We start from the raw sequence: 22,816 nt of genomic DNA on the forward strand, positions 1-22,816 counted from the left end.
TGGTCACTGATTGGTCAGCGTCATACAATCCTCTGTACAACGCCCAGTTGGTAAAAAGTAAAAACACGTCCAGTTGGTCATTAAGAAACTAATTAGAAATAAATCTAAAATTGCTCATAACTTGCTAAAAAATTATTGTTTTTCAAAATAAAAACCACTGCTGTTCTATACATTACAGCACCGATCAGATTATGTAGAGATAGGGCACTTATAATCTGGTGACAGAGCTTCTTTAAGACAAACAACTTTTAGAACACCTCAGAAGACGTGTTAGGGTATGTTCACACGGCGGGGGTCCGTAACGGCTGAAATTACGGGGATGTTTCAGCCTGAAAACATCCCCGTAATTTCAGCCGTACCGGCATGTGCAGGCGCTTGAACGGCGCGTCAATTACGGCCGTAAATAGCGCTGCTATTCATTGGAGTCAATGAATAGCGGCTCCAATTACGGCCAAAGAAGTGACAGGTCACTTCTTCTACGCGGGCGTCTATTTACGCGCCGTCATTTGACAGCGGCGCGTAAATATACGCCTCGTGTGAACAGACAAACGTCTGCCCATTGCTTTCAATGGGCAGATGTTTGTCAGCGCTATTGAGGCGCTATTTTCAGACGTAATTCGGGGCAAAAACGCCCGAATTACGTCCGTAAATAGGCCGTGTGAACATACCCTAATAGAGACACATGAAGCTGGAAAAGGCTGCAAAAGCATTGCTAAGGGTATGTGCACACGTTAGCAGGCTTTTACGTCTGAAAAGGCAGACTGTTTTCAGGAGAAAACAGCTGCCTCGTTTCAGTCGTAAATGCTCCTCCTCGCATTTTGCGAGGCTTCTCTGACAGCCGTCAATTTTGAGCTGTGCTTCATTGAGTTCAATGAAGAACGGCTCAAATTACGTCTGAAAGAAGTGTCCTGCACTTCTTTTGAAGAGGCTGTATTTTTACGCGTCGTCGTTTGACAGCTGTCAAACCACGACGCGTAAATGACAGGTTGTCTGCACAGTACGTCGGCAAACCCATTCAAATGAATGGGCAGATGTTTGGCGACGTATTGTAGCCCTATTTTCAGACGTAAAACGAGGCATAATACGCCTCGTTTACGTCTGATAATAGGTCGTGTGAACCCAGCCTAAAGACCGGGCCGTACATTAATGCATGTTTAGACAAATTGTCAACAAGTGGAGATAATCAGGACTATAGCTACTTTCCCTAAGAGTGGGGGTCCTGTTAAAATCACTTCAAGAGCCTAATGACCAATCCTGAAAATGGTGAGAAAAGACCTTTTGAAGGCTCTACAAACGGCAAAAATCACTGTTCATGTGTCCACTATTAGAAAAACACTGAACAAGAATGGTGGTCATAGAAGAACACCACGAAAGAAGCCAACGCAATCCAAAAAAAAAATATCATTTTGCCCCATTTCAAGTTTGCCCGAGACCACCTAAATGTTCCACAATGCTTCTGTGAAAATGTTCTTTGGAAACAAGAGACAAAGGTGGAACTTTTTAGCACAAATGCACAATGCTATGTTTGGAGGAAAAGGAGCACTGCACATCAACACCTCATCCCAACTGAGGAGCATGGTGGAGAGAGAATCATGGTTGGGGCTGCTTTGCTGCCTCAGGTCCTGGATGCCTTGCCATCATTGAGGAAACATAGAATTCAAAGGTGTAACAAAACATTTTACAGGAGAATGTAAGGGCAGCAGTTCTTGACCTCAAGCTGAAGAGACGTCGGGTGATGCAACAAAACAATGACATAAAGCACACAAGTAAAGAAACTAAAGTACGGTTAATAAAAAATAAGTTTTTTTGAGTATTGGAATGGTTAAGTAGAGTCCTGACCTTAACGCCATGGAGATGCTATGGAATGACCTGAAGAGGATTGTGCACAAAAAAACAACCCAGAAATATTGATGAACTGAAACACATTTGTAGGGCGGAATGGTCCAAAACTCCTCCTCAGAAGTGTGCAAATCTTATTTGCAGCTACAGGAAACATTTGGTGAAGGTGACCGCTGCTAAAGGGGGATCTACGGTTTTTACATAGTTAGATTGTGTTTGTCTATAATAGTGATTTAGATAAACAATCAAAGCCCATTTTATTAGTAATCCATGCAAACACAAAAGGAAATTCCAGTTACTTTTTCTTGCAAATGTATATGCTTTCAAATTTGGTTACAATCCGAACATTAGTGGCGTTCTGTGAGCTGGAGCCACTCTGGTGGTCATAACAAATAGATTGTTCTACTTGATATTGTGCTTTTACACCCAAGCATCGCAGCAATATATTGCTACTGCAGCCGGGGTAAAATTACAGAATCACTGTAACTACCACACGGTCAGATTTCTTTTGTGTTGCAAGGTCACAAAACTTTGTATCCCCAAACGGAAACATTGAATTTGCAGCGTGAGTTGCAGTAATACCACATACTGTATTTACCCTGACTCATAGTGATGCAATATTGCTGTGGAGTCTTAGTCTTGAAGCATTAATTCCAAATTAGACATTTATGGCAAATCCACGGGCTATGCCATAAATGTCTGATAAATGCACGTCCCTGCATAGTCGCCCATACAGCCACAGCCCTTAAGGCAGGGAGTTAGATGGAAGGGTCTCTTCAGGCTGCTTCTCGGGTGGTTATCAGAAGCTGCATATGCATGAACTGATGTGCAGACCTTCAAAAGCAGCTGAAGTCCCCAGGAAAGATCATTGAGATTCAGAGAGTTTTCCATCTCTGAACCTTGATGCTCTGTCCTGGAGACTCTGGCTTCTTTGAATGTCTACTTCAGAGTACAGGGTGAAGCAATGTGGCTGTCAGTTTATCAGGGAAGTGATCTTCACCTGCAGAGGGTCCCGGTCCAGTGGGACAGGCAACAGTGTTTGCCGCAGAGAAGGAGCATTGAAGAAGACCCTGGGAACAGTATGGATGAGCAGGGAAGGTAGGCACTTGTCACGGTATGTATGGGACATACAGGCGTGTTGCTGTTGAGCAGAGAACCGAGATGTGGTTAGAGCCGGCACTACCCTCGGGAAAGCTCCAGTGGCAACTGTCCATATATGGACACTACTAGAGCTTCCAGAGGTATCCTTTTAACGGAGGCCAAACACCCATAGGCTCCTATTAGAAAAAATAAAAAAACAACGTATAAAACACGTAATATACGTTGTACTGGATTCCGTTGTATGGAATAGCATAATCTACTGCACTATTCTACAGCCTTTTTTTTGTGGTATACTGATGTATACAGGCCAGACAGGTGCTAAAATGACACTCTTTAGACCTTCTTCAGGTGAATGGAGACTTATCTGCACGTTTAGCATGTATGCTGGGAGCTTTCCTGGCGTACATGCTAAACACACCTCACAAAAATGAAGTGATCAGGGAATTATTACGTGGACAAGGCCCACCTACAGTGCTATTAGCCAAGTCAGCTGTATTTCTTAAGCATATATAAGGCTGGGTTCTCATTACTTTTAGCTGCTTTGTTAGGTGTACAGTATATGCCAGGCATATGTCTCCCAGTGTATGTGCTGAATATGAAGCCCTGTTGTGCTGTATGGCACGTGGCTGCGGCAGCCAATCAATGGCCACATACTAACTTGCATCACTATGTTTTACCATAAAGGTATAGATCATTGTGTAATGATAAATATTATTTTGGTTTTATCGTAAGTGACGGTTGGGGGAGGGGCCTAAGCCCATGCGCCTTTAGATACGCCCTCTGTCAAAACAACCAGAGAAACAATTGTGCATTGTATAATCGGATGCTGAATATACAAAGATTTTCTCCACAAGTAGCATTGCTTCCAGGGGAGAATAGTTCCGTACATATGGCCCCCATTAGAGCATAGTGTGGTGGCACACAAAGTCCCATTTGGTTCCGTAGTATGGAGCTGTACAAATTACCGTACTTTGAAGCTGTACAAATTTAATGTGTAAATTGACTGCTCAAGTCAGTTGCTTAAATGGCTTGTCTGGCTAAAGACATTGATGGTATATCACGAAGATTTCATCCCTTCCAGTTGCTAGAACAAAATCACTAGCATCATTCCCCTTTGGATCCTGTTAGTCCTGCTTTTTTTGCAGGATGCATTGTTGACCATTCGAAGAACAAGAGAAAACTGTGATCCAGCGCCAAATAATTTTAAAATGAAGTGAAGTTCCAATTTTATTTAAAAAAAGGTTGTTTTAAAATTCCATAATACAGGGGTGGTTTGCAATAATAGTTGTATCTATGCATTTCGGACAACGCTCGTGTCCTTACTCATGGCATATCATAAGTGAAAACCCTGAACCTTGGTTTCTACCCCATAAAATCAAGGACTGAATCCATGAATATGTTTCAATCTGCCATTGAGAGAGAATTATTTGACATGTCAAACAGGGCAGGATTAAATGGAATGTCCCTGCTCAACATAATGCTGCAGTAAAATCCTTGCGTGACAATCGAGATATTGTAATTAAAATGTCAGATAAGAGGAAAGCATTACGATAATGGATAGGGATATGTACAGGACTCAGATTTTGGAATTATTGACAGACACTGATACTTATAGATGCCTGGATTGTAATCCGAAAAATGTTTTCCATTCTAGCCTTAGAAATGTACTCAATGGAGGCCTAGCAGGAGGTCTGTTACCAAAAAAACAGCTAGATTATATTTTGGTGGAATTCCATGTTATCCCAATTACGCATGCCATCCCCAAAACACATAAAGGTGTCAATCCCCCACCTATGCGCCCCATAGTGTCTGGCATAGGGTCTCTAACTGAGAAGCTGTCCGAGTGGTTATACTCTCTTTTACAGCCCCTTGTACTTAGGGCCCCAGGTCATCTGCGGGACACACGTGATGTTTTACTTCTATTTTTTTTTATTTTTTTTTTAAAACGTGGTCAAAAAATTATACATGGCTAAGTTGTCAGGTTATATTGCTATACACGAATATTCCACATGCAGTAGCCCTTAAAGCCCTGGGCCACCATTTATTTCAATACAGTACCTAAAGCCATGAGCTGCAGTCATATTTTGGAGGTACTTGTGTTTCTCATGACACACAATTACTTCCAATTTGACGGACAATATTTTTTGCAGCTCAGAGGGGCGTCAATGGGGGCGAAATTTTCACTCTTATGGGCAAACCTTATCATGGCATGGTGGGAAGAGTACACAATCTTCTCGGTGGCCAACACTTTCAGTCATAGCATTCACTGGTATGGCAGATACATTGATGACCTCCTATTTGTATGGGAGGGTGATGTGTCTGCCATATCGGTTTGTTGACTATCTCAATGATAACGAGTGTAACCTTAGGTTTACATATACCTTTAACAAAAATACTATTTGTTTCCTAGATTTAGAATTATTGGGCAAAGAGGGAGAGATTGTTTGCTCTAAAACATTAGGGAAACCCATCTCAGGAAACACTATTCTTCATGCAAAGAGTAACCATCCTAAGCAAACAATTTCCTCCATCCCAGTAGGTGGAATGTTCAGAGCAAGAAGAAACTGCAGCAATGATCACATGTTTAAAACAGAACAACAACAAATTTGGCATAGGCTTCATAATCAGGGCTATGCAAACTGGACCTTGAATAGAGCCAAGTCCATAGTATCATCGAAATCCCGCAACCAACTATTGTTTGACCAAAAACTGCACCCTGCCTTGGGTTCGGATAGACACACACTAGTTTTACAATATAGCAGCCAATTTGCACAGATAAAAAATATTGTACTAAAATATGTCCCTATTTTAATAGAGGATGATAAATTGGAAGCCATTTTAAAACATGGTTGTCGGGTGGTACCACGCAGAGCGTTGATGATAGGTAATTCACTCTCTCCTTCCTTATCCTCATCTTGTGAGACAAAAACAACATGGCTACACCATAGAGGCTTCTATAGATGTGGCTCGAACCCTTGTAAAATATGCTGATTTTCTCAGCCTACTAAAACCTTTCATGATTCTGAAGGTTTAAAGAATTTCCCTATAAAAACATAAATCAACTGCAATAGTGAATTTGTGATATATATCATTGAGTCGACGGATTGCAGTTTGATGTATGTGGGTTGCACAATAAGAGAATTCAAAACAAGGATACTTGAACACCTTGGTTATGTTAGGAATCCCGCAATTACCAATATTTCTAATGCAGCCAGATCCTTCTTTTGCACATCACGATAGGTCAGTCAAAACATTTAGGACTTATGCCATAGAAAGGGTTAGTAGCCCAGCCCGAGGGGGTAATTTGAGACACATTTTGCTTGACAGGGAGGCCTTTTGGATCTATGGTCTCAAAACCAGGCATCCATTGGGTCTCAATTTCAGGAAAGAACTTATGTTCCATTATTGATTTAATTTATGAATAACCGTTGAACTATTTTTTTTCTCTGAATGTACAAATAGAACTAATGGTACTGGGGACCAAGTTCGTGGTATAAACATAGGTATTGATTTATTCCTGTCATGAATAATAGTCTCACACCAATAGTTTATCATAGTCTGTTGACTAATGAAAGCAAAACAACGCAGGTATAAAAAGGAAAGTAAGTGTTCTTTCTAGTATTAGTAACATTGTATGTAGTCAATTTCTTTCCGGCCAATATATATGTTCAATGTTTTTAATGTGATTTTTCACTGATCATTTTTAGTAGCCTTTCCATATTGCCACATCCCTTCTTTTTTGTGTGGCCATTTGATCACCGCTATGCTTATATCCGGTCACAATGGAAAACTATGCAAGCAAAAAATATAGGCACAACGTGCTCAACATGAGTCGTTGTTTAAAATATAAACACGGCGATGTAGCTATTATCTTTTGCTATTTTAAATTTTTTTTCATATTTTACATACTTACTATCGTGGTATATATGCCCCCTTAGACTTTCGGCACAACATGAGTGTTGTGAAGTTGGATTGCGTTCCATTTCATTGTTGCTAGGTTGCACTGCGTTCCACCTGTATTGACTGGATATAAACTTCATGATGCCACCTTTTCACTTATGATATGCCATGAGTAAGGACACGAGGGTTGTCCGAAATGCGTAGGTACAACTATTATTGCCAACCACCCCTGTATTATGGAATTTTAAAACAACCTTTTTTTAAATAAAATTGTAACTTCGCTTCCTTTTAAAATTTGGCGCTGGATCAGTTTTCTCTTGTTCTTCTATATATTTGCTACCGTGTGCCGTCACCGTCTGGATTAAAGACATTCTTTTGGGGAGCTGGAGGATTCCTCCTACCCTGTTATTGTTGACCATTGACTAGTATTGGTTCAAATGAGTCAAAAAGGCACTGCACTTTCCTTGTGCCAATGGCACTTTATTATGTCCCTGATTGGACATTGATGATATATCCTATCAAGGTGTTTAGTAAGAAAAGTAGATACATATGTTTTTTTTCTGGGTTAGTTCCACCTGCTGCCCCTGTAGAATGCATTGTAAAGTAGATGGTCAGTTAAGTGTTGTAGGTCTGCTGTCTATGTAGGTCAAGCACCCTATTCTTCCTTTCCATCAGTTTCCAACGAGCTTCCATTGTGTTATAAATAGCTGGTTCAGCCATCAGCATGCAACAGAGTTCTTCACCTCTCCTGTAGTGTTTGAGAACCTTTATCTCATTATAGCAGCTGGGTTCTTGCTGCATATATACATTTTAATTACAGTGTCTTGTGCATGGATATAATTAAAACAAATAAGCCAGTATTAATGTGAATACAATCTATAAGACGTAATATTCCATATTTTACAGAAGTAAAAAAAGCTGTGTAAATGTGTATAGAAATATATATCTTACCAACATACTGCTTCCAAAATTCCATCTAAGGAGAACAAAAAGGGGAACATTTTGTTAAACTCATGGAGTAGCACATGCCAAATTATTTTTAAATAAAAAAAAATATGCCTAAGTTACATAGGCAGTACAATAGCAAATTTTGAATTTGTGTGACGATTGCATTCATATGAATGTAGGTAGTAAGTTGTAGAACATGTGTAACCTAATGAAACAGCAAAGAAATGGCCACAAAGAGATGCAAATGATTGCAACTTTTTTGGGTGGTTTTACACATAACAGTTGTGTTCAGACTGTTGTTTTTTTTTTTGCCTTAGCAGGACATAACTGATGAAAATTTTTCGGTCTGTAGCCATGGTACCTTTCTCTGTCCACCTGAGGGAGATATCCAGAGGCAAGACTGATGTCACTGGACACAAAACTGATCCAATAGGAAACCATGGGATGTTTTGTCACTTTTGTACTACACCAGAGTGAAAAAAAGACTGGAGGGCTGGCTGGACATACAGTGGAGGAAATAAATATTTGATCCCTTGCTGATTTTGTAAGTTTGCCCACTGTCAAAGTCATGAACAGTCTAGAATTTTTAGGCTAGGTTAATTTTACCAGTGAGAGATAGATTATATATATAAAAAAAAAAAAGAAAATCACATAGTCAAAATGAAATATATTTATTTGCATTGTGCACAGAGAAATAAGTATTTGATCCCCTACCAACCATTAAGAGTTCAGCCTCCTCTAGACCAGTTACACGTACCAAATCAACTTGGTGCCTGCATTAAAGACAGCTGTCTTACATGGTCACCTGTATAAAAGACTCCTGTCCACAGACTCAATTAATCAGTCTGACTCTAACCTCTACAACATGGGCAAGACCAAAGAGCTTTCTAAGGATGTCAGGAACAAGATCATAGACCTGCACAAGGCTGGAATGGGCTACAAAACCATAAGTAAGACGCTGGGTGAGAAGGAGACAACTATTGGTGCAATAGTAAGAAAATGGAAGGCATACAAAATGACTGTCAATCGACATCGATCTGGGGCTCCATGCAAAATCTCACCTCGTGGGGTATCCTTGATCCTGAGGAAGGTGAGAGCTCAGCCGAAAACTACACGGGGGGAACTTGTTAATGATCTCAAGGCAGCTGGGACCACAGTCACCAAGAAAACCATTGGTAACACATTACGCCGTAATGGATTAAAATCCTGCAGTGCCCGCAAGGTCCCCCTGCTCAAGAAGGCACATGTACAGGCCCGTCTGAAGTTTTCAAATGAACATCTGGATGATTCTGAGAGTGATTGGGAGAAGGTGCTGTGGTCAGATGAGACTAAAATTGAGCTCTTTGGCATTAACTCAACTCGCCGTGTTTGGAGGAAGAGAAATGCTGCCTATGACCCAAAGAACACCGTCCCCACTGTCAAGTATGGAGGTGGAAACATTATGTTTTTGGGGTGTTTCTCTGCTAAGGGCACAGGACTACTTCACCGCATCAATGGGAGAATGGATGGAGCCATGTACCGTCAAATCCTGAGTGACAACCTCCTTCCCTCCACCAGGACATTAATAATGGCTCGTGGCTGGGTCTTCCAGCACGACAATTACCCGAAACATACAGCCAAGGCAACAAAGGAGTGGCTCAAAAAGAAGCACATTAAGGTCATGGAGTGGGTTAGCCAGTCTCCAGACCTTAATCCCATCGAAAACTTATGGAGGGAGCTGAAGATCCGAGTTGCCAAGCGACAGCCTAGAAATCTTAATGATTTACAGATGATCTGCAAAGAGGAGTAGGCCAAAATTCCATCTAACATGTGTGCAAACCTCATCATCAACTACTAAAAACGTCTGACTGCTGTGCTTGCCAACAAGGGCTTTGCCACCAAGTATTAAGTCTTATTTGCCAAAGGGATCAAATACTTATTTCTGTGTGCACAATGCAAATAAATATATATAATTTTGACAATGTGATTTTTTTTTTATTTTTTATATAATCTATCTCTCACTGGTAAAATTAACCTAGCCTAAAAATTCTAGACTGTTCATGTCTTTGACAGTGGGCAAACGTACAAAATCAGCAAGGGATCAAATACTTATTTCCCTCACTGTATGTGAATGAGCCCAGTGCAGCATGATTCCATTGTGTACCAAACACATTCCACTAATATTGTGACCCGCTAAAAAAATGTGAGACTCAGATTGCAAAATAGTGTGTCACATTTATCTAATTGTCTGACAGAAAACTTGGCCTTGTTGCCCATAGTGAAACAATCACTGTGCGGCTTTTATTCCTTAAACTGCTCAGGGAATATAAATGCTGCACTATGGTTACTTTAAGCAACAAGGCCAGTTCTTTTACCCCGCTGTGATGTTAGCGTGCTTTGGGCTGCAGAGGCAGGGCAAAGGTCTTGAATGATTCTTTGTCAGTCACTAAGTTTCAATAAAGGAAGGTTGGCATTAGTGCTTGACATTTGCAGGGCCTCCTCCGAGGGTTAGGCAATGTCTGGAGCCCCTTTCTAACTGCAGAGAGCTTGTAGTATACTGCACTCTGCATTTTTTAATGTGAATTTACATAATGGATTTTTTTTCTCTTTCTTACACTTGAGTAAGAGAAAGCACAGTCTTAGAGTCCTTTCACCACTGGCCAATTTTGGCAGCAACACCGAGCGCCGATCAAGGAGGCAGCTCGATGATCGGCACTCGTTTGCTCCTTTGACAAGGAGCTATAATCAGTAATATATAGGAATGAGCAATCGTTACTACGATTGCGCATTCCTATACATTACTATCATGTCGGCAGCAGATCTCCCTGTTTACACATATACAGTTAGGTCCAGAATTATTTGGACAGTGACACAAGTTTTGGCATTTTAGCTCTTTACCAAAACATATTGAATATACAGTTATATAATCAATATGGGTTTAAAGTGCAGACTCTCAGCTTTAATTTGAGGGTATTCACATCCTAATTTGAGGAAGGGTTTAGAAATTACAGCTCTTTAATATGTAACTGCCTCTTTTTCAAGGGACCAAAGGTAATTGGACAAAAATCTCAAAAGCTTGCATGGGCTATTTTCCCTCATTAATCCATCACCAATTAAGCAGGTAAAAGGTCTGGTGGTAGTTCCAGGTGTGGCATTTGCATTTGGAAGCTGTTGCTGTGAACCTACAACATGAGGTCAAAGGAGCTCTCAATGCATCTTTAGCCTGAAAAAAGTGATGAAATCCATCAGAGAGAAAGTACAAATGTTAGGAGTGGCCAAATCAATGGTTTGGTACAGTCTTGGAAAAAAAAGAGCGCACTGGTGACATCGTGAACTCCAAAAGGCCTGGACGCCCACGGAAGATAACAGTGGTGGATGATCGCAGAATCCTTTCCATGGTGAAGAAAAACCCCATTCACAACATCTACCCAAGTGAAGAACACTCTCCTGGAAATAAGTGTATCAGTATCTAAGTCTACCATGAAGAGAAGACTTCATGAGAGCAAATACAGAGGGTTCACCACAAGGAGAAAACTATCAATCAGCCTCAAAAATAGAAAGGCCAGATTAGACTTCACCAAACAACATGTAAAGAAGCTAGCCCAGTTCTGGAACAGCATTCTTTGGACAGATGAAACAAAGATCAACCTGTACCAGAATGATGGGAGGAAAAAAGTATGGAGAAGGCTTAGAACGGCTCATGATCCAAAGCACACCACATCTTCTGTAAAACATGATGGAGGCAGTGTGATGGCATGGGCATGCATGGCTACCAAAAGCACTGGGTCACTAGTGTTTATTGAAGATGTGACTGAAGATAGAAGCAGCCGGATGAATTCTGAAGTGATCAGGGATATACTTTCTGCTCAGATTCAACCAAATGCAACAAGGTTGATTGGACGTCACTTCACAGGACAGATGGACAATGACCCAAAACATACTGCGAAAGCAACCCAGGAGTTTAAGGCAAAGAAGTGGAATATTTTGTAATGGCCAAGTGAATCACCAGATCTCAACCCGATCAAGCTGCATTTCACTTGCTTAAGACAAAACTTAAGGCAGAAAGACCCACAAACAAGCAACAACTGAAGACGCTGCAGTAAAGGCCTGGCAAAGCTTCATAAAGGAGGAAACCCATCGTCTGGTGATGTCCATGGGTTCCAGACTTCAGGCAGTCATTGCCTGCAAAGGATTCTATACAAAGTATTTAAAAAAAATACATTTTATTTATGATATTGTTAATTTGTCCAATTACTTTTGAGCCCCTGAAATTAGGAGGCTGTGTAGAAAAATGGTTGCAATTCCGAAACGTTTCAGAGGATATTTTTGTCCAACCGCTTGAATTAAACCCAAAAGTCTACACTTCAATTGCATCTCAGTTGTTTCAAATCCAATGTGGTGGAGTGCAGAGCCCAAATCATGAAGATTGTGTCACTGTCCAAATAATTTTGGACCTAACAGTATTTTCTGCTGCATAAACTATATGATCAGCCGATGAACGAGCATTTGCTTGTTCAACGGCTGATCGTCGCTCTGTTTACACACGGCAATGATCATGAACGAGCGTTCATATGAACGCTCGTTTGCCTGATCATTGGCCCATATAAAAGGGCCTTTAGACTATCAGTGATATAAAAAAATCTGCTCTGGCCCTTGTCTAGCCTGTTTATTATTGATTCAATGAATGTCACTATGTATATAAATAAGCCGACAGGGGCTAGAGAGGCAACTAGGAACAGGAGTGAAATTTTAGAGTTAGTATAGTTAGATGTTTTTTTTATTCCACTATTTCATAAAGGTTGACACCTTTTAGGCAAACCCTTTAAATGAGTTGTGCAGTTTAGAAAACCCATTTTCATACACCCCGTTAGGAAACTGAGTTAATAGAGGGAGGTCCTCTATTCATGATCGTCATCTCTTGGCCAGTGGAGAACAGTAATAAAGAGTGTCTCTTGCTCTATAAGACATGTCCTGCATTACACAGACATCCTATTATTTTCAGTAGGAACTGTGTAATGGTTAATTTCCCCTGTGGTGGCGCTGTAGGAAAATCAAACATTTACGGCCAGGTTTCCCCATAGATTACAGCTGATTTCTGTGGGTCCCAGCAGGGGGACATGTTGTGATCAGCTTATTGTAAAGGGACCCTTCTAACAAGTAGGGATTGTCCAGAGCAGAGAACTACTTTAAGTGCAACATTTTATTTGCTCTGTGTTCATTTGTTTTGAAAACGGAAATGGACTTCAAAGCCTTGTTAGAAGACATACGCTGCTCAACACTGAAATTGCAACAACAAGAAGGAAAAGTTTTGAAATTGTGTAAATCACAGGATCGATAGACATGTTAATGATATGCAAATGATAAAAAAATGGAAACAAAATATTCCAAACATCTTGATTTATTTAGTATAAAGTATAAGCACCACAAGCAGAAATACACGCACTTACACGCCTTGGCATGCTATTGATGAGGTTATTAATGGTTCTCTGAGGAATGTTATGCCACGCTGAATGCACTTGGATACGCAAATCAGCAAGATTGGCTGCTGGAAGCTCCCTTTGCAGTTGCCGACCAATGACATCCCAGATGTGCTCGATGGAAGACAAGTCCGAAGACGTTGCAGGCCATAGTAGCACGTTTAGGCCATGCAGGCAGCTCACAGTAGCACGAGCATCATGCCGCCTGGCGTTGTCCTCTTGAAAAACAGCTTCTGGGACACTTCGGATAAATGGCCGTCCCACTGGTTCCATGACCAAATCAATGCAACGCCGAGCCGTTTGTGTACCTCAAATGAATACTAGAGGGGTCTGGCTACCATACATTATGCCACCCTACACCATAATTCCTGGAATAGGACTGGTGTGACGTTCCCTTGTGAAGTGCCATCACTGCAGCCCCTTCTCTCTATCCCGCACTGATTGTTTAACTCTTTCAACACCCTGGACAGTGACTATCCCCTGACGTCACCTAGCAACTCTCCCGTAATTACGGGTGCACACACGTAGCCACCCGTAATTACGGGAGCCCCATAGACTTCTATGGGCTTGCCCGTGCCATAGTTACGACCTGAAATAGGACATGTTCTATATTTTTCAACGGCCCGGGCACCTTCCCGTAAGCAAACGGGAAGGTACCCGTGGTCAACAGAAGTCCATGGGCCCGTAATTATGGCCGTTTTTACGTTGGTGTGCATGGGGCCTTACTTGAGAGAAAAATGGCTTCTTATCCTCTCCTCAGACCAACTGACACCAACTGCCTATTCAAAATCCCCTCACACTTCCTGCTCCGTCTGCCTAGCAACCAGCAGATGTGACGCCAGATGTCGCATGTCTGTCCTACCTCCTCAGGCTATCATCTAAACTATGGCCATCCGGCCCTAACTATGATTAATACACAAACATCAAATAACCCCTATAAATTATTCATTCTATACTGTCCATCTTGTCTACTTACACCATACATTGATATATACATACGTGTATATACGTATTATTATTATTCTATTTTGTGTAGTTTTGTACATGCGTTTTCAAAGTTCTATAGAGAAGCCTCTGGGGAAAAAAATTACAGAAAAACACCATACCCAAAGCAGCATACTGCGTTTTAATATATTGCTATATAATATATATATAAAACACACACACACACAATCATATATTATATGGTAGGCTCTCTCATATTTCACTATAAACTTTGAAAGACGCCACCAAAACACATCAAAATGGCCTAAACCAATAAGTGTTTCTCTTGTAGTAAAACTGAACATTAGTTTTCATGTAATAAACAAATTAACAGAATCTGGTAGAAAACCATACCGTACATTAAATTGTATATTACGTAAGAGAATAAATGTGCTGCATAAATAAAACTGTTTATACCAATTACTAATGTGTTCTTCTTGTGTCCTGTTGCTTTTGTGTCAGATCTAAAACAGCATTTTCATTAGGTTTGACGCAGCAAGTCTTAATTAGATATGCTTTACAGAGAATTAAACCCAAGGCTTAATTGACCACAGAAATGAAGAAAAAGTGCAGCAATTAGCAGCGAAACTGATAGGAGCCTCTAAAATCTAAGACAATACTGACCATTCCTTTCCAGACATCTGTATGTCTATCCAGACACCAGATTTTATGTACGTACATTACATGTATATCCTGTACTTCTAGTACTTAAAGTGTAGCTAAACGTTAAACAAACTTCTGACATGTCATATTGACATGTCAGAAGTTTTGATTGGTGGGGGTCCGAGCACTGAGACCACCACCAATCTCTAAAACGAAGCAGCTGGAAATATCAGCTGATCACCAAGGGATCGCTGACAATCACCCTGCTTCCTTTAAAAGAGGGGATGTGTTCATATTATAGGGCAGCTGCTTCTGAGCAGACATTTACCCTACAGTGGCTTCTGCTGGGGATACTTAGTATTACAAGGCAGCCATTGAAATTGGCGTTACCATTCCCCTTGTCAATAAGGTGTGTCCTTAGATAGTCTGACACTGACAGCACTGAATGTATAGTGTCAGACTGCGTAAGAACACGCCCTGTTGATATGGGGAATGGTAACACCCAGTTTTTAACCCGTTAGTGACCGCCCCATAGTGTTTTTACGGCGGCCAATAACGTGCTTTATTCCGATGCAATAGCCTTTTTACGGCACTGCATCAGAATAAATAAACAAAGCAGGGAGCCATTAAATCTCCCTGCTATCAGCTACCAGAGGTAGCTGAGGGCTGGGGGCATCCCTGCTCAAACGGGTGAGATCAATATCATTATTGATCTCACCCGTTCAACCCTACAGACGCGGCGCTCAATAGCGAGCGCCACATCTGAGTGTTTTGGAGAGAGGGAGGTAGCTCCCTCATCCCACCGACACCAGGTGATAAGATCACCGAGTGTCTGTGTCTTCTATGTCAGTCGGGGGTCTATAGTAAATGCCTGCTAGATCATGCCTCTGGCATGACCTATCAGATGCCTGTCCGTTTTACATGGACAGGCATAATACACTGCAATACAGATGTTTTGCAGTGTATTATAAATGCGATAATCGCATAATGAAGTCCCTAGTGCGACTAGTAAAAAAGTGAAAAAAAAGTTTAAGAAAATGTGAAAAAAAAAGTGAAAAATAATGAAAAACACACATTTTCCCCTTACTGGTTTATTAATAAAAAACAAAATAAAGTAAAAAAGTTACACATATTCGGTATTGCCGCGTCCGTAACGACCCCAACTATAAAGTTATTACATCATTTACCCGCATGGTGAACGTCGTAAAAATAAAAACAATGCAAAAATTGCTGTTTTCTTTGAATCCTGCCTTAAAAAAAAATGGGATAAAAAGTGATCAAAAAGTCGCATCTACTCCAAAATGGTACCGATAAAAACTAAAAGTTGTTCCGCAAAACAAAAGCCCTCATATAACTGCATCGGTGAAAAATTAAAAAAGTTACGGCTCTTCAAATATGGAGACACAAAAACAAATAATTTTGAAATAAAAGGGTTTTCACTGTGTAAAAGTAGTAAAACATACAAAATCTATTTAAATTTGGTATCGTTGCAATAGTAACAACTCACTGAATAAAGTTATTGTGTTATTTATACCACACAATAAACGGTGTAAATTTAGGACGCAAAAAAGTGTGGCGAAATTGCCGTTTTTTTTCTATCCCCCCCAAAAAAAAGTTAATAAAAGTTAATCAATTTATTCTATGTACCCCAAAATGGTGCTATTAAAAATTACAACTTGTCCCGCAAAAAACAAGACCTTATACAGCTATGTCGACGCAAAAATATAACAGTTATAGCTCTTAGAATGAGACGATGGAAAAACATAAAAAATGGCTTGGTCATTAAGGTCTAAAATAGGCTGGTCATTAAGGGGTTAATTTATTCATATATTTTTTTCAGGGCATATAACAGAGGAACAACCCAACACAGATCTATGATAATGTGCTCCAGATTTCTTATTTCATGGGGAATACAGGTATTTACTAACCCAGACATGTTAGGAGAGCCGAAAGGGCCTCTTTAATATACCATCAAGATCCTTTCTTCGCTTGCTCTTGAAATCATATCCTCCACTACTTTATCGAGCCCTACATTATAGCTTTCTATTTTCCTCCCATGCAATCTCGAACTACTGTCCAGCTTTTATCTGACATGTAGATTTTAAAGATCACTCTCTACAGCCAGTACCTCCTTACACAACATGTCCCCTGACAACTATCGGCAGCCCACGATCATGTTACGATGGGATGACAGAGGGGCTATTGACTGGGAAATCTTAGTTCTTAAAACGGCTGAAATTCTCAGATGCCGACGTTGGAGCGAGGTGTCAGCTGTAATACATAGATGACCCTTGCAGCGTATGCAGTTGGCTTAGCCCGTTAACGTGCTCCATACTCTACCCCTCCTATTATAACGTACAGTTATGTCATGATGCGGGAAGGGATTGTTGGCATAATAACATGTAACAGACACTATAATTATACCGATTGTTAAAAATTGTGAGCAGGATGCTGTAGACCCACAGATTTAGGTCTAAGACACAGGAGAGTCACAGAAAAGCTGTATTTTGTGCCCCATGCAGAAACATGCATGTCATAGGCAATGAGCAAACTCCAGTCCACTTCATAAAGGGGATGGGAATGTAGGGCAACATTTTTGCACCAGAAGACAGGAATCATGCACAGGGCTAGGCAGACTTTCCGTTGTCACCCAGCGCATTCCTAGGTTGTTGCTATGAAATAGCCCAGCCACATTCAATCCAATATTTTACTATTCAGAAACCTATCAGAGATAGCAATGACAGCAGTTGACAACTCACAATGGAAACTATAACTTTCACTAGAATTTCCCTCTAAACCGAATCTTACCTCTAGTTATCAGTCTACATTAACCAGTCCATAAATGACACTTTACTTTTTTAACAAACTACTTCAAATGTTGATATGTCATTGAGTATTGTCATAGGGCATTACCAATTGCCATGGCTCTATTGAAATGCAGTAAGTTTCACTATGGGTTCCAGTTCATGAACCCTCAAAGACTATGCCTTTTGACATGTCCTGATTAGAAGAACAATCAAAACTCTGTTACCCTTTGTACCATCCTGACGCAATAAGTGCACATAAACGAGACTTTAGTATGTTAGGCCCATTTAGTGAACTGATCCCAGGGGGATGTGATATTAGATAACATAAGTCATTTTCACACATGATGTGATTTTGCTTTTCATACAAGAGATTTTATTAGTTTAACCGGATGAACCCATGACTCTGCCTAAGATGAACTTCACAATAATGCAAATAATGCATGTAGGACACCATCAAATTGCTTTTTAATTGTGTCCTACAAATGATATAATGTAAGGAAAGTTTCCGCTTACCCATTTCTTGCAGTCAACAAAAAAATTTAGCTATCCGCTACACTTCATTGATGACCACATGTGAGGCGGGCCAGATCGGCACCCTGGCCTCATGGAAATGTGAAATACATCACATTTGAAATTAGGAATTTTCTAAAATGAATCGGATGTGAATGGATTATAATACTCTCCGTCAGAGCTTCTAATAGGTTTCCTCAGCTGCCTCAGCTGGACAACATATTACTCCCAAACCAAAGTTTCATAGTTATATTTTTCGGTAATTACAGTGCATTCATGGTAATGATAATGACCACTATCTTGCTTACAGTTTTGTCATCGTTCTCAAAAACTTCTCTTGCTTCTTCATAATTGCACTTTTCCTCTATACATTCTCGTTCAAGATTGCCTGCAACAAATTCTTCCAATCGACCATTATTATATCTCTTTTGTCTTACGAGTACACTGCTTGCAGACTTATCGGAGAGGAACACTGTCAAGAAAGCATTTACAGAATTTATGTAACTATCTGTGTAGCAAACATCCGATATAATGTATACACTATGTAGGTTCACTATTTACACAAAACGGAGAAATGATATGGCTTTGTTATATGTTTTTTTATCTATGTATTATATATTATTTATAAGTATTATATACTATATATTTATGGTTTTGCTTTGTACTCCACAATAGAAACAGGTGAATGACTAATCTGTGTGAAGTGGTCTGTTTCACAATGATGCAATGGAGTATGTTTACTGTCAGTCCAGGGTTCCTCAGACCCTTTATCTATACAGAACATGATTACGTCCACTTTTAATTGCATTGTAAACTTTGTTGTTATGATTGCACACACAGAACATATCATCAATAAGGTCCAATAGGTTATTTGAGAGTGAACACATAAGAAATACACCCTAGCGACAAGTGACTGGTTCCATGTTTAGTCCCCTCACCCGATCCAGTGACGCTCTACTGCTTGTGGCCGCTGGCTCTCGGCACACAGCAGCATCAGGTTCTCATTAAGACCAGCCCGCTCAGATGATGTCTTGCGGCAGCTTTAAAAGCAAATCCACCTGGGTACCCTTTTCTGTGTATAAGATACATTATCTGTAGCTTGTTACCTTGTATTTTGACCCTGACCTTAGCCTTGCCTCTGGTTTTTACATTCATCTTGTTTCTTTAAATTGGTCTTCTGGTACAATATTCTAATGGGCTTGACTCCTGGCCGTATTCTGGTTAAATGTTCATCTGCTTCTCCGGCTTTTCACATCCTGCCTGCTCTCCCAGTGAGGACTCCTGGCTTTATTCTTGATTGTGCATCATTTCTACGAGTCCTATAGCAAAATCACTGCCAATTGGCGACTACTCTGTGGACCATGGCCTGGGAATCTGACTGGGAAAGACCATACCTCCTTACAGTGGTTCTAGGGTGAAGAACGGGGAGATTCCTTAGATTCCTCAGCTTATCCAGCTTTAACTCAATTGCGGTTAAAGCATCCATTTCCTAGTAAGAACTGTAACAGTCCAAAGTCAGCTTCAAATGGGGTTATTTTCTGCTGGAACTTTAGGCACCATAATTGTGTCAGAGCATGGACCCACTGGAGAATCCTCTGGCACTGTAGCGGGCCAGTCTGACACAAAGTATGTTGCCTTAATGCAAAGAAAACTAAAGCACTGCAATGTCTTAAATGGGTTCCAATCCTATGTAAATAAAGTTTATTCATCTTATAATGGAAATATTCTTGTTTGCATTTAGGGGCTGAAAACCCATGCAGATCTAGTACAACTTCACACAGCAGCAGTGTGTTACATTGTATCAGTGTAGATAATCCTTTCTGAGCTATAAAAAAAAATCAACAGCACAAATCTCTCTTCTGTCCTTACTCCTGCCTTTTACTCCAAGCATCATTTCTCTAGCTCCCATAGACTTGTATGGAAAGTGCTGTCTTCCTGCCATATATTTCTTCCTGGCCTGAAGACAGAGAATGCAGAAGACAGAAGGATTGTAACCATGGACAGAACTACTGAGGTGCCCATGAAGCAGCTATGAGTTCCATAAATTGTTATGGTTACTCTCCTTGCCGTCTTGTCAGTGAGCACTGAGAAATAAGTTCTCTCCCTGGAATATACTATTGTATAGACCGATTGGCAGATTTTTTGTAACCTAATTTTAACTTTGTGAGAACCAATATGACATGTACATGCAGGCCGAGCATAGCTTAAACCAGTGTCTAGAATTGTAGATGTTCTAAAAAAAATTCTATAAAGTCAGACAAATCACCTCCACAAACCATGCATACACAATGTGCTCTCCGGGCCAGCTTGAGATTATGTAGAAGAGACACTTGCCAAGACCGAATACAATTATTTTCCTAGCTTTGAAATAACAACACAAGATATATGTGTTCACTCTGTTCCTGACAGCCGCTGGATAACCTACAAACAACATGGATGACCCCTGCAACCTAAAGGGTCTCTCTTGGTCAGTACATCAGGCAACTCTCCCAGAAAAAATAGAACGTCTTGTTCTTTCCGGTTCCACAGAGAGTGTATTTCCTTCTTAGATATTTATCCATCTCTGTAGTGGATTTTCCTCAAGAATAATTCCATTAAAACAAGCACACACCATAGAAGCAGACCGGGTCTTTGAGAGTGGGGACCCTCCCTGGTTGGTCTCATACCATTTGCTACTGGGTGGCAAGAACCTGTACAGGACTCCGGTCTCCAAAGGAACTGCATTGCTAGCAAACAAACAAGTGGGGCATTGGTCCAAGCATCTTGAAAAGGGCATGAAGGGGGAAATAAAACACAAAGCCCTTTTGTTCTGGGTGGAAAAACTTTGCACTATAATGGGAAGCCCATTTTGCTCTTTCCTAGGAGTCCCCAATCTTCTATGTAGGTTAATGCAAACACATATTAAAACTGGCAAGATTCTATTATTTAATTATTCTGTATTTATTTCTGGAAGCCTTGAGAGCTGGAATCTGTTGGGGTGTCACAACACCTTATCCGAACACTGTTAAGGCCCTTTTACATGGGCCGACGATCGGGCAAACAAATAAATGCTCGTTCAAGATCATTGCCCTGTATAACAGGGCAACGATCAGTCGATGACCGAGCAAACGCTAATTCATGGACTGATCGTATATGCAGCACAAAAAATTATCGTTGTCGGCAGCACATCTCTCTGTGTAAACAGGGAGATGTTGCACCGACATGATGGAAATATATGTAGACGAGCGATCGCAGTAACAATCGCTCATCCACATACATTACTGATTTCATGGCCGGTGTAAAAGGATCCTGAGGCCCCATGCACACGACCGTATTTTCATCTATCCGTAAATATGGTCCGTATTGTATCCGTATATACGGATCCGTAAAAAAGAGAGAGAATGCAAATGATGTCATCAGCATCTGTATTTACGGAAGCTCCCATAGACTTTTATGGGAGAGTCCTTGCCTTATTACTGAAAAGAATAGGACAGGTTCTATAATTTTTTCAGCACGGACACCCATCAGTAAAAATACTGAAAGGTGTCCATGGCCAATAGAAATGAACGGGTCCGTAATTACTGATGAAAAATACTGTCGTGTGCATGGAGCCTTAGGCCCCATGCACACTACCGTAAAACCGCGGACCGTACTACAGTTCTATTGGTTGCAGACAACTTTCCGTAGTGCTACGGATGGGTGTCCGAGCCGTAGAACCGTGCCGGAAATTATGGAGCACGTCCTATTTTTCGTATTTTACAGGCCGTGCTCCTATACTTTGTGATCGAAATCGTGGGCTGTGATTACGGGCATGGATGTGTGCATGGGGCCTTACTCAGTAAAGATGATGGGGGAGATTTATCAAACCTGGTGCATAGGAAAAGACTAGCAGATACTGTTTTATTTTTCCCAATTCAAGAATCCACATTCTAGTCAACCAATACACACATAGATAATAGCTGCCATACTTGTTTCATGTCATACACTGTCACTATCTCTTCTCTGAATAGAGTAGAACCTCTCAGTCACACAAACACCAGCAGAATCACACACCTACATACAGTATAACTATGATGATGTGCTTAGAGCAAGGTTAGATTGACTTTTAGTGCTTTTTTTAGTACAGAACATTATGTGAAAATGGAAAATTCAGCTTTTCCTGGAATTAAATATTGAATACATTTTGACCACATTAAACCATTATAATGCTCAGCTCTCTGCTAGGTCATAATATCATTTGTCCAGATATCATCATTTCAAGATATGGTTGATCAGGGAAAACAAAAAAAAGTATTGTGATATAATTAAAGTGAACAAACCTGCTTTTTCCGCTTTGCAGAAATATCCCAGGAGAAAAATAATGAGAAGGCTTGGAATAGATGCCATCTTCTGATTCTGAAGAGCCTTACTGGCAAATTAGTCTGGAGCTAGCAAAAGATCAATGATTCCGAAGTCCACGTTCTTTCCCTCTCTCTCTGTTTACTTTGTTTTGCAGCTGAAATTTCAATTTTGGAGGTGAAACATGTTTACAAAAAAAACATCAGCTGTACTTACCTTGTGTTATCAGCGAAGCAGGTTGCGGTGCATTAGGAATGTCAGTAACAAAAATAAAACATTGTAATAATGTTACAAAACAGGAATATCACTATTTATCATATAATTCGGAAGTGTCTGAAATAAAAGCAAAAA

General features: G+C 40.5%; 1 protein-coding gene across 1 annotated transcript in view; it reads right to left on the bottom strand.

Annotated features, from left to right (window-relative positions):
* F9 (coagulation factor IX) overlaps window positions 1-22,560 on the bottom strand; it is a 51,035-nt gene extending 28,475 nt beyond the window's left edge. The window contains exons 1-3 of the mRNA XM_075835900.1: window positions 22,447-22,560; window positions 18,457-18,620; window positions 7,792-7,816 (exon numbers count right to left, since the gene is read on the bottom strand). Of these exons, the coding sequence (XP_075692015.1) occupies window positions 7,792-7,816; window positions 18,457-18,620; window positions 22,447-22,513 (256 nt within the window). The 5' untranslated portion in view covers window positions 22,514-22,560. The remainder of the gene's footprint in view (window positions 1-7,791; window positions 7,817-18,456; window positions 18,621-22,446) is intronic.
* Between the last annotated feature and the right edge of the window lie 256 nt (window positions 22,561-22,816).

This window comes from Rhinoderma darwinii, chromosome 8, assembly GCF_050947455.1.
Source record: "Rhinoderma darwinii isolate aRhiDar2 chromosome 8, aRhiDar2.hap1, whole genome shotgun sequence".
Classification (NCBI taxonomy): Eukaryota; Metazoa; Chordata; class Amphibia; order Anura; family Rhinodermatidae; genus Rhinoderma; species Rhinoderma darwinii.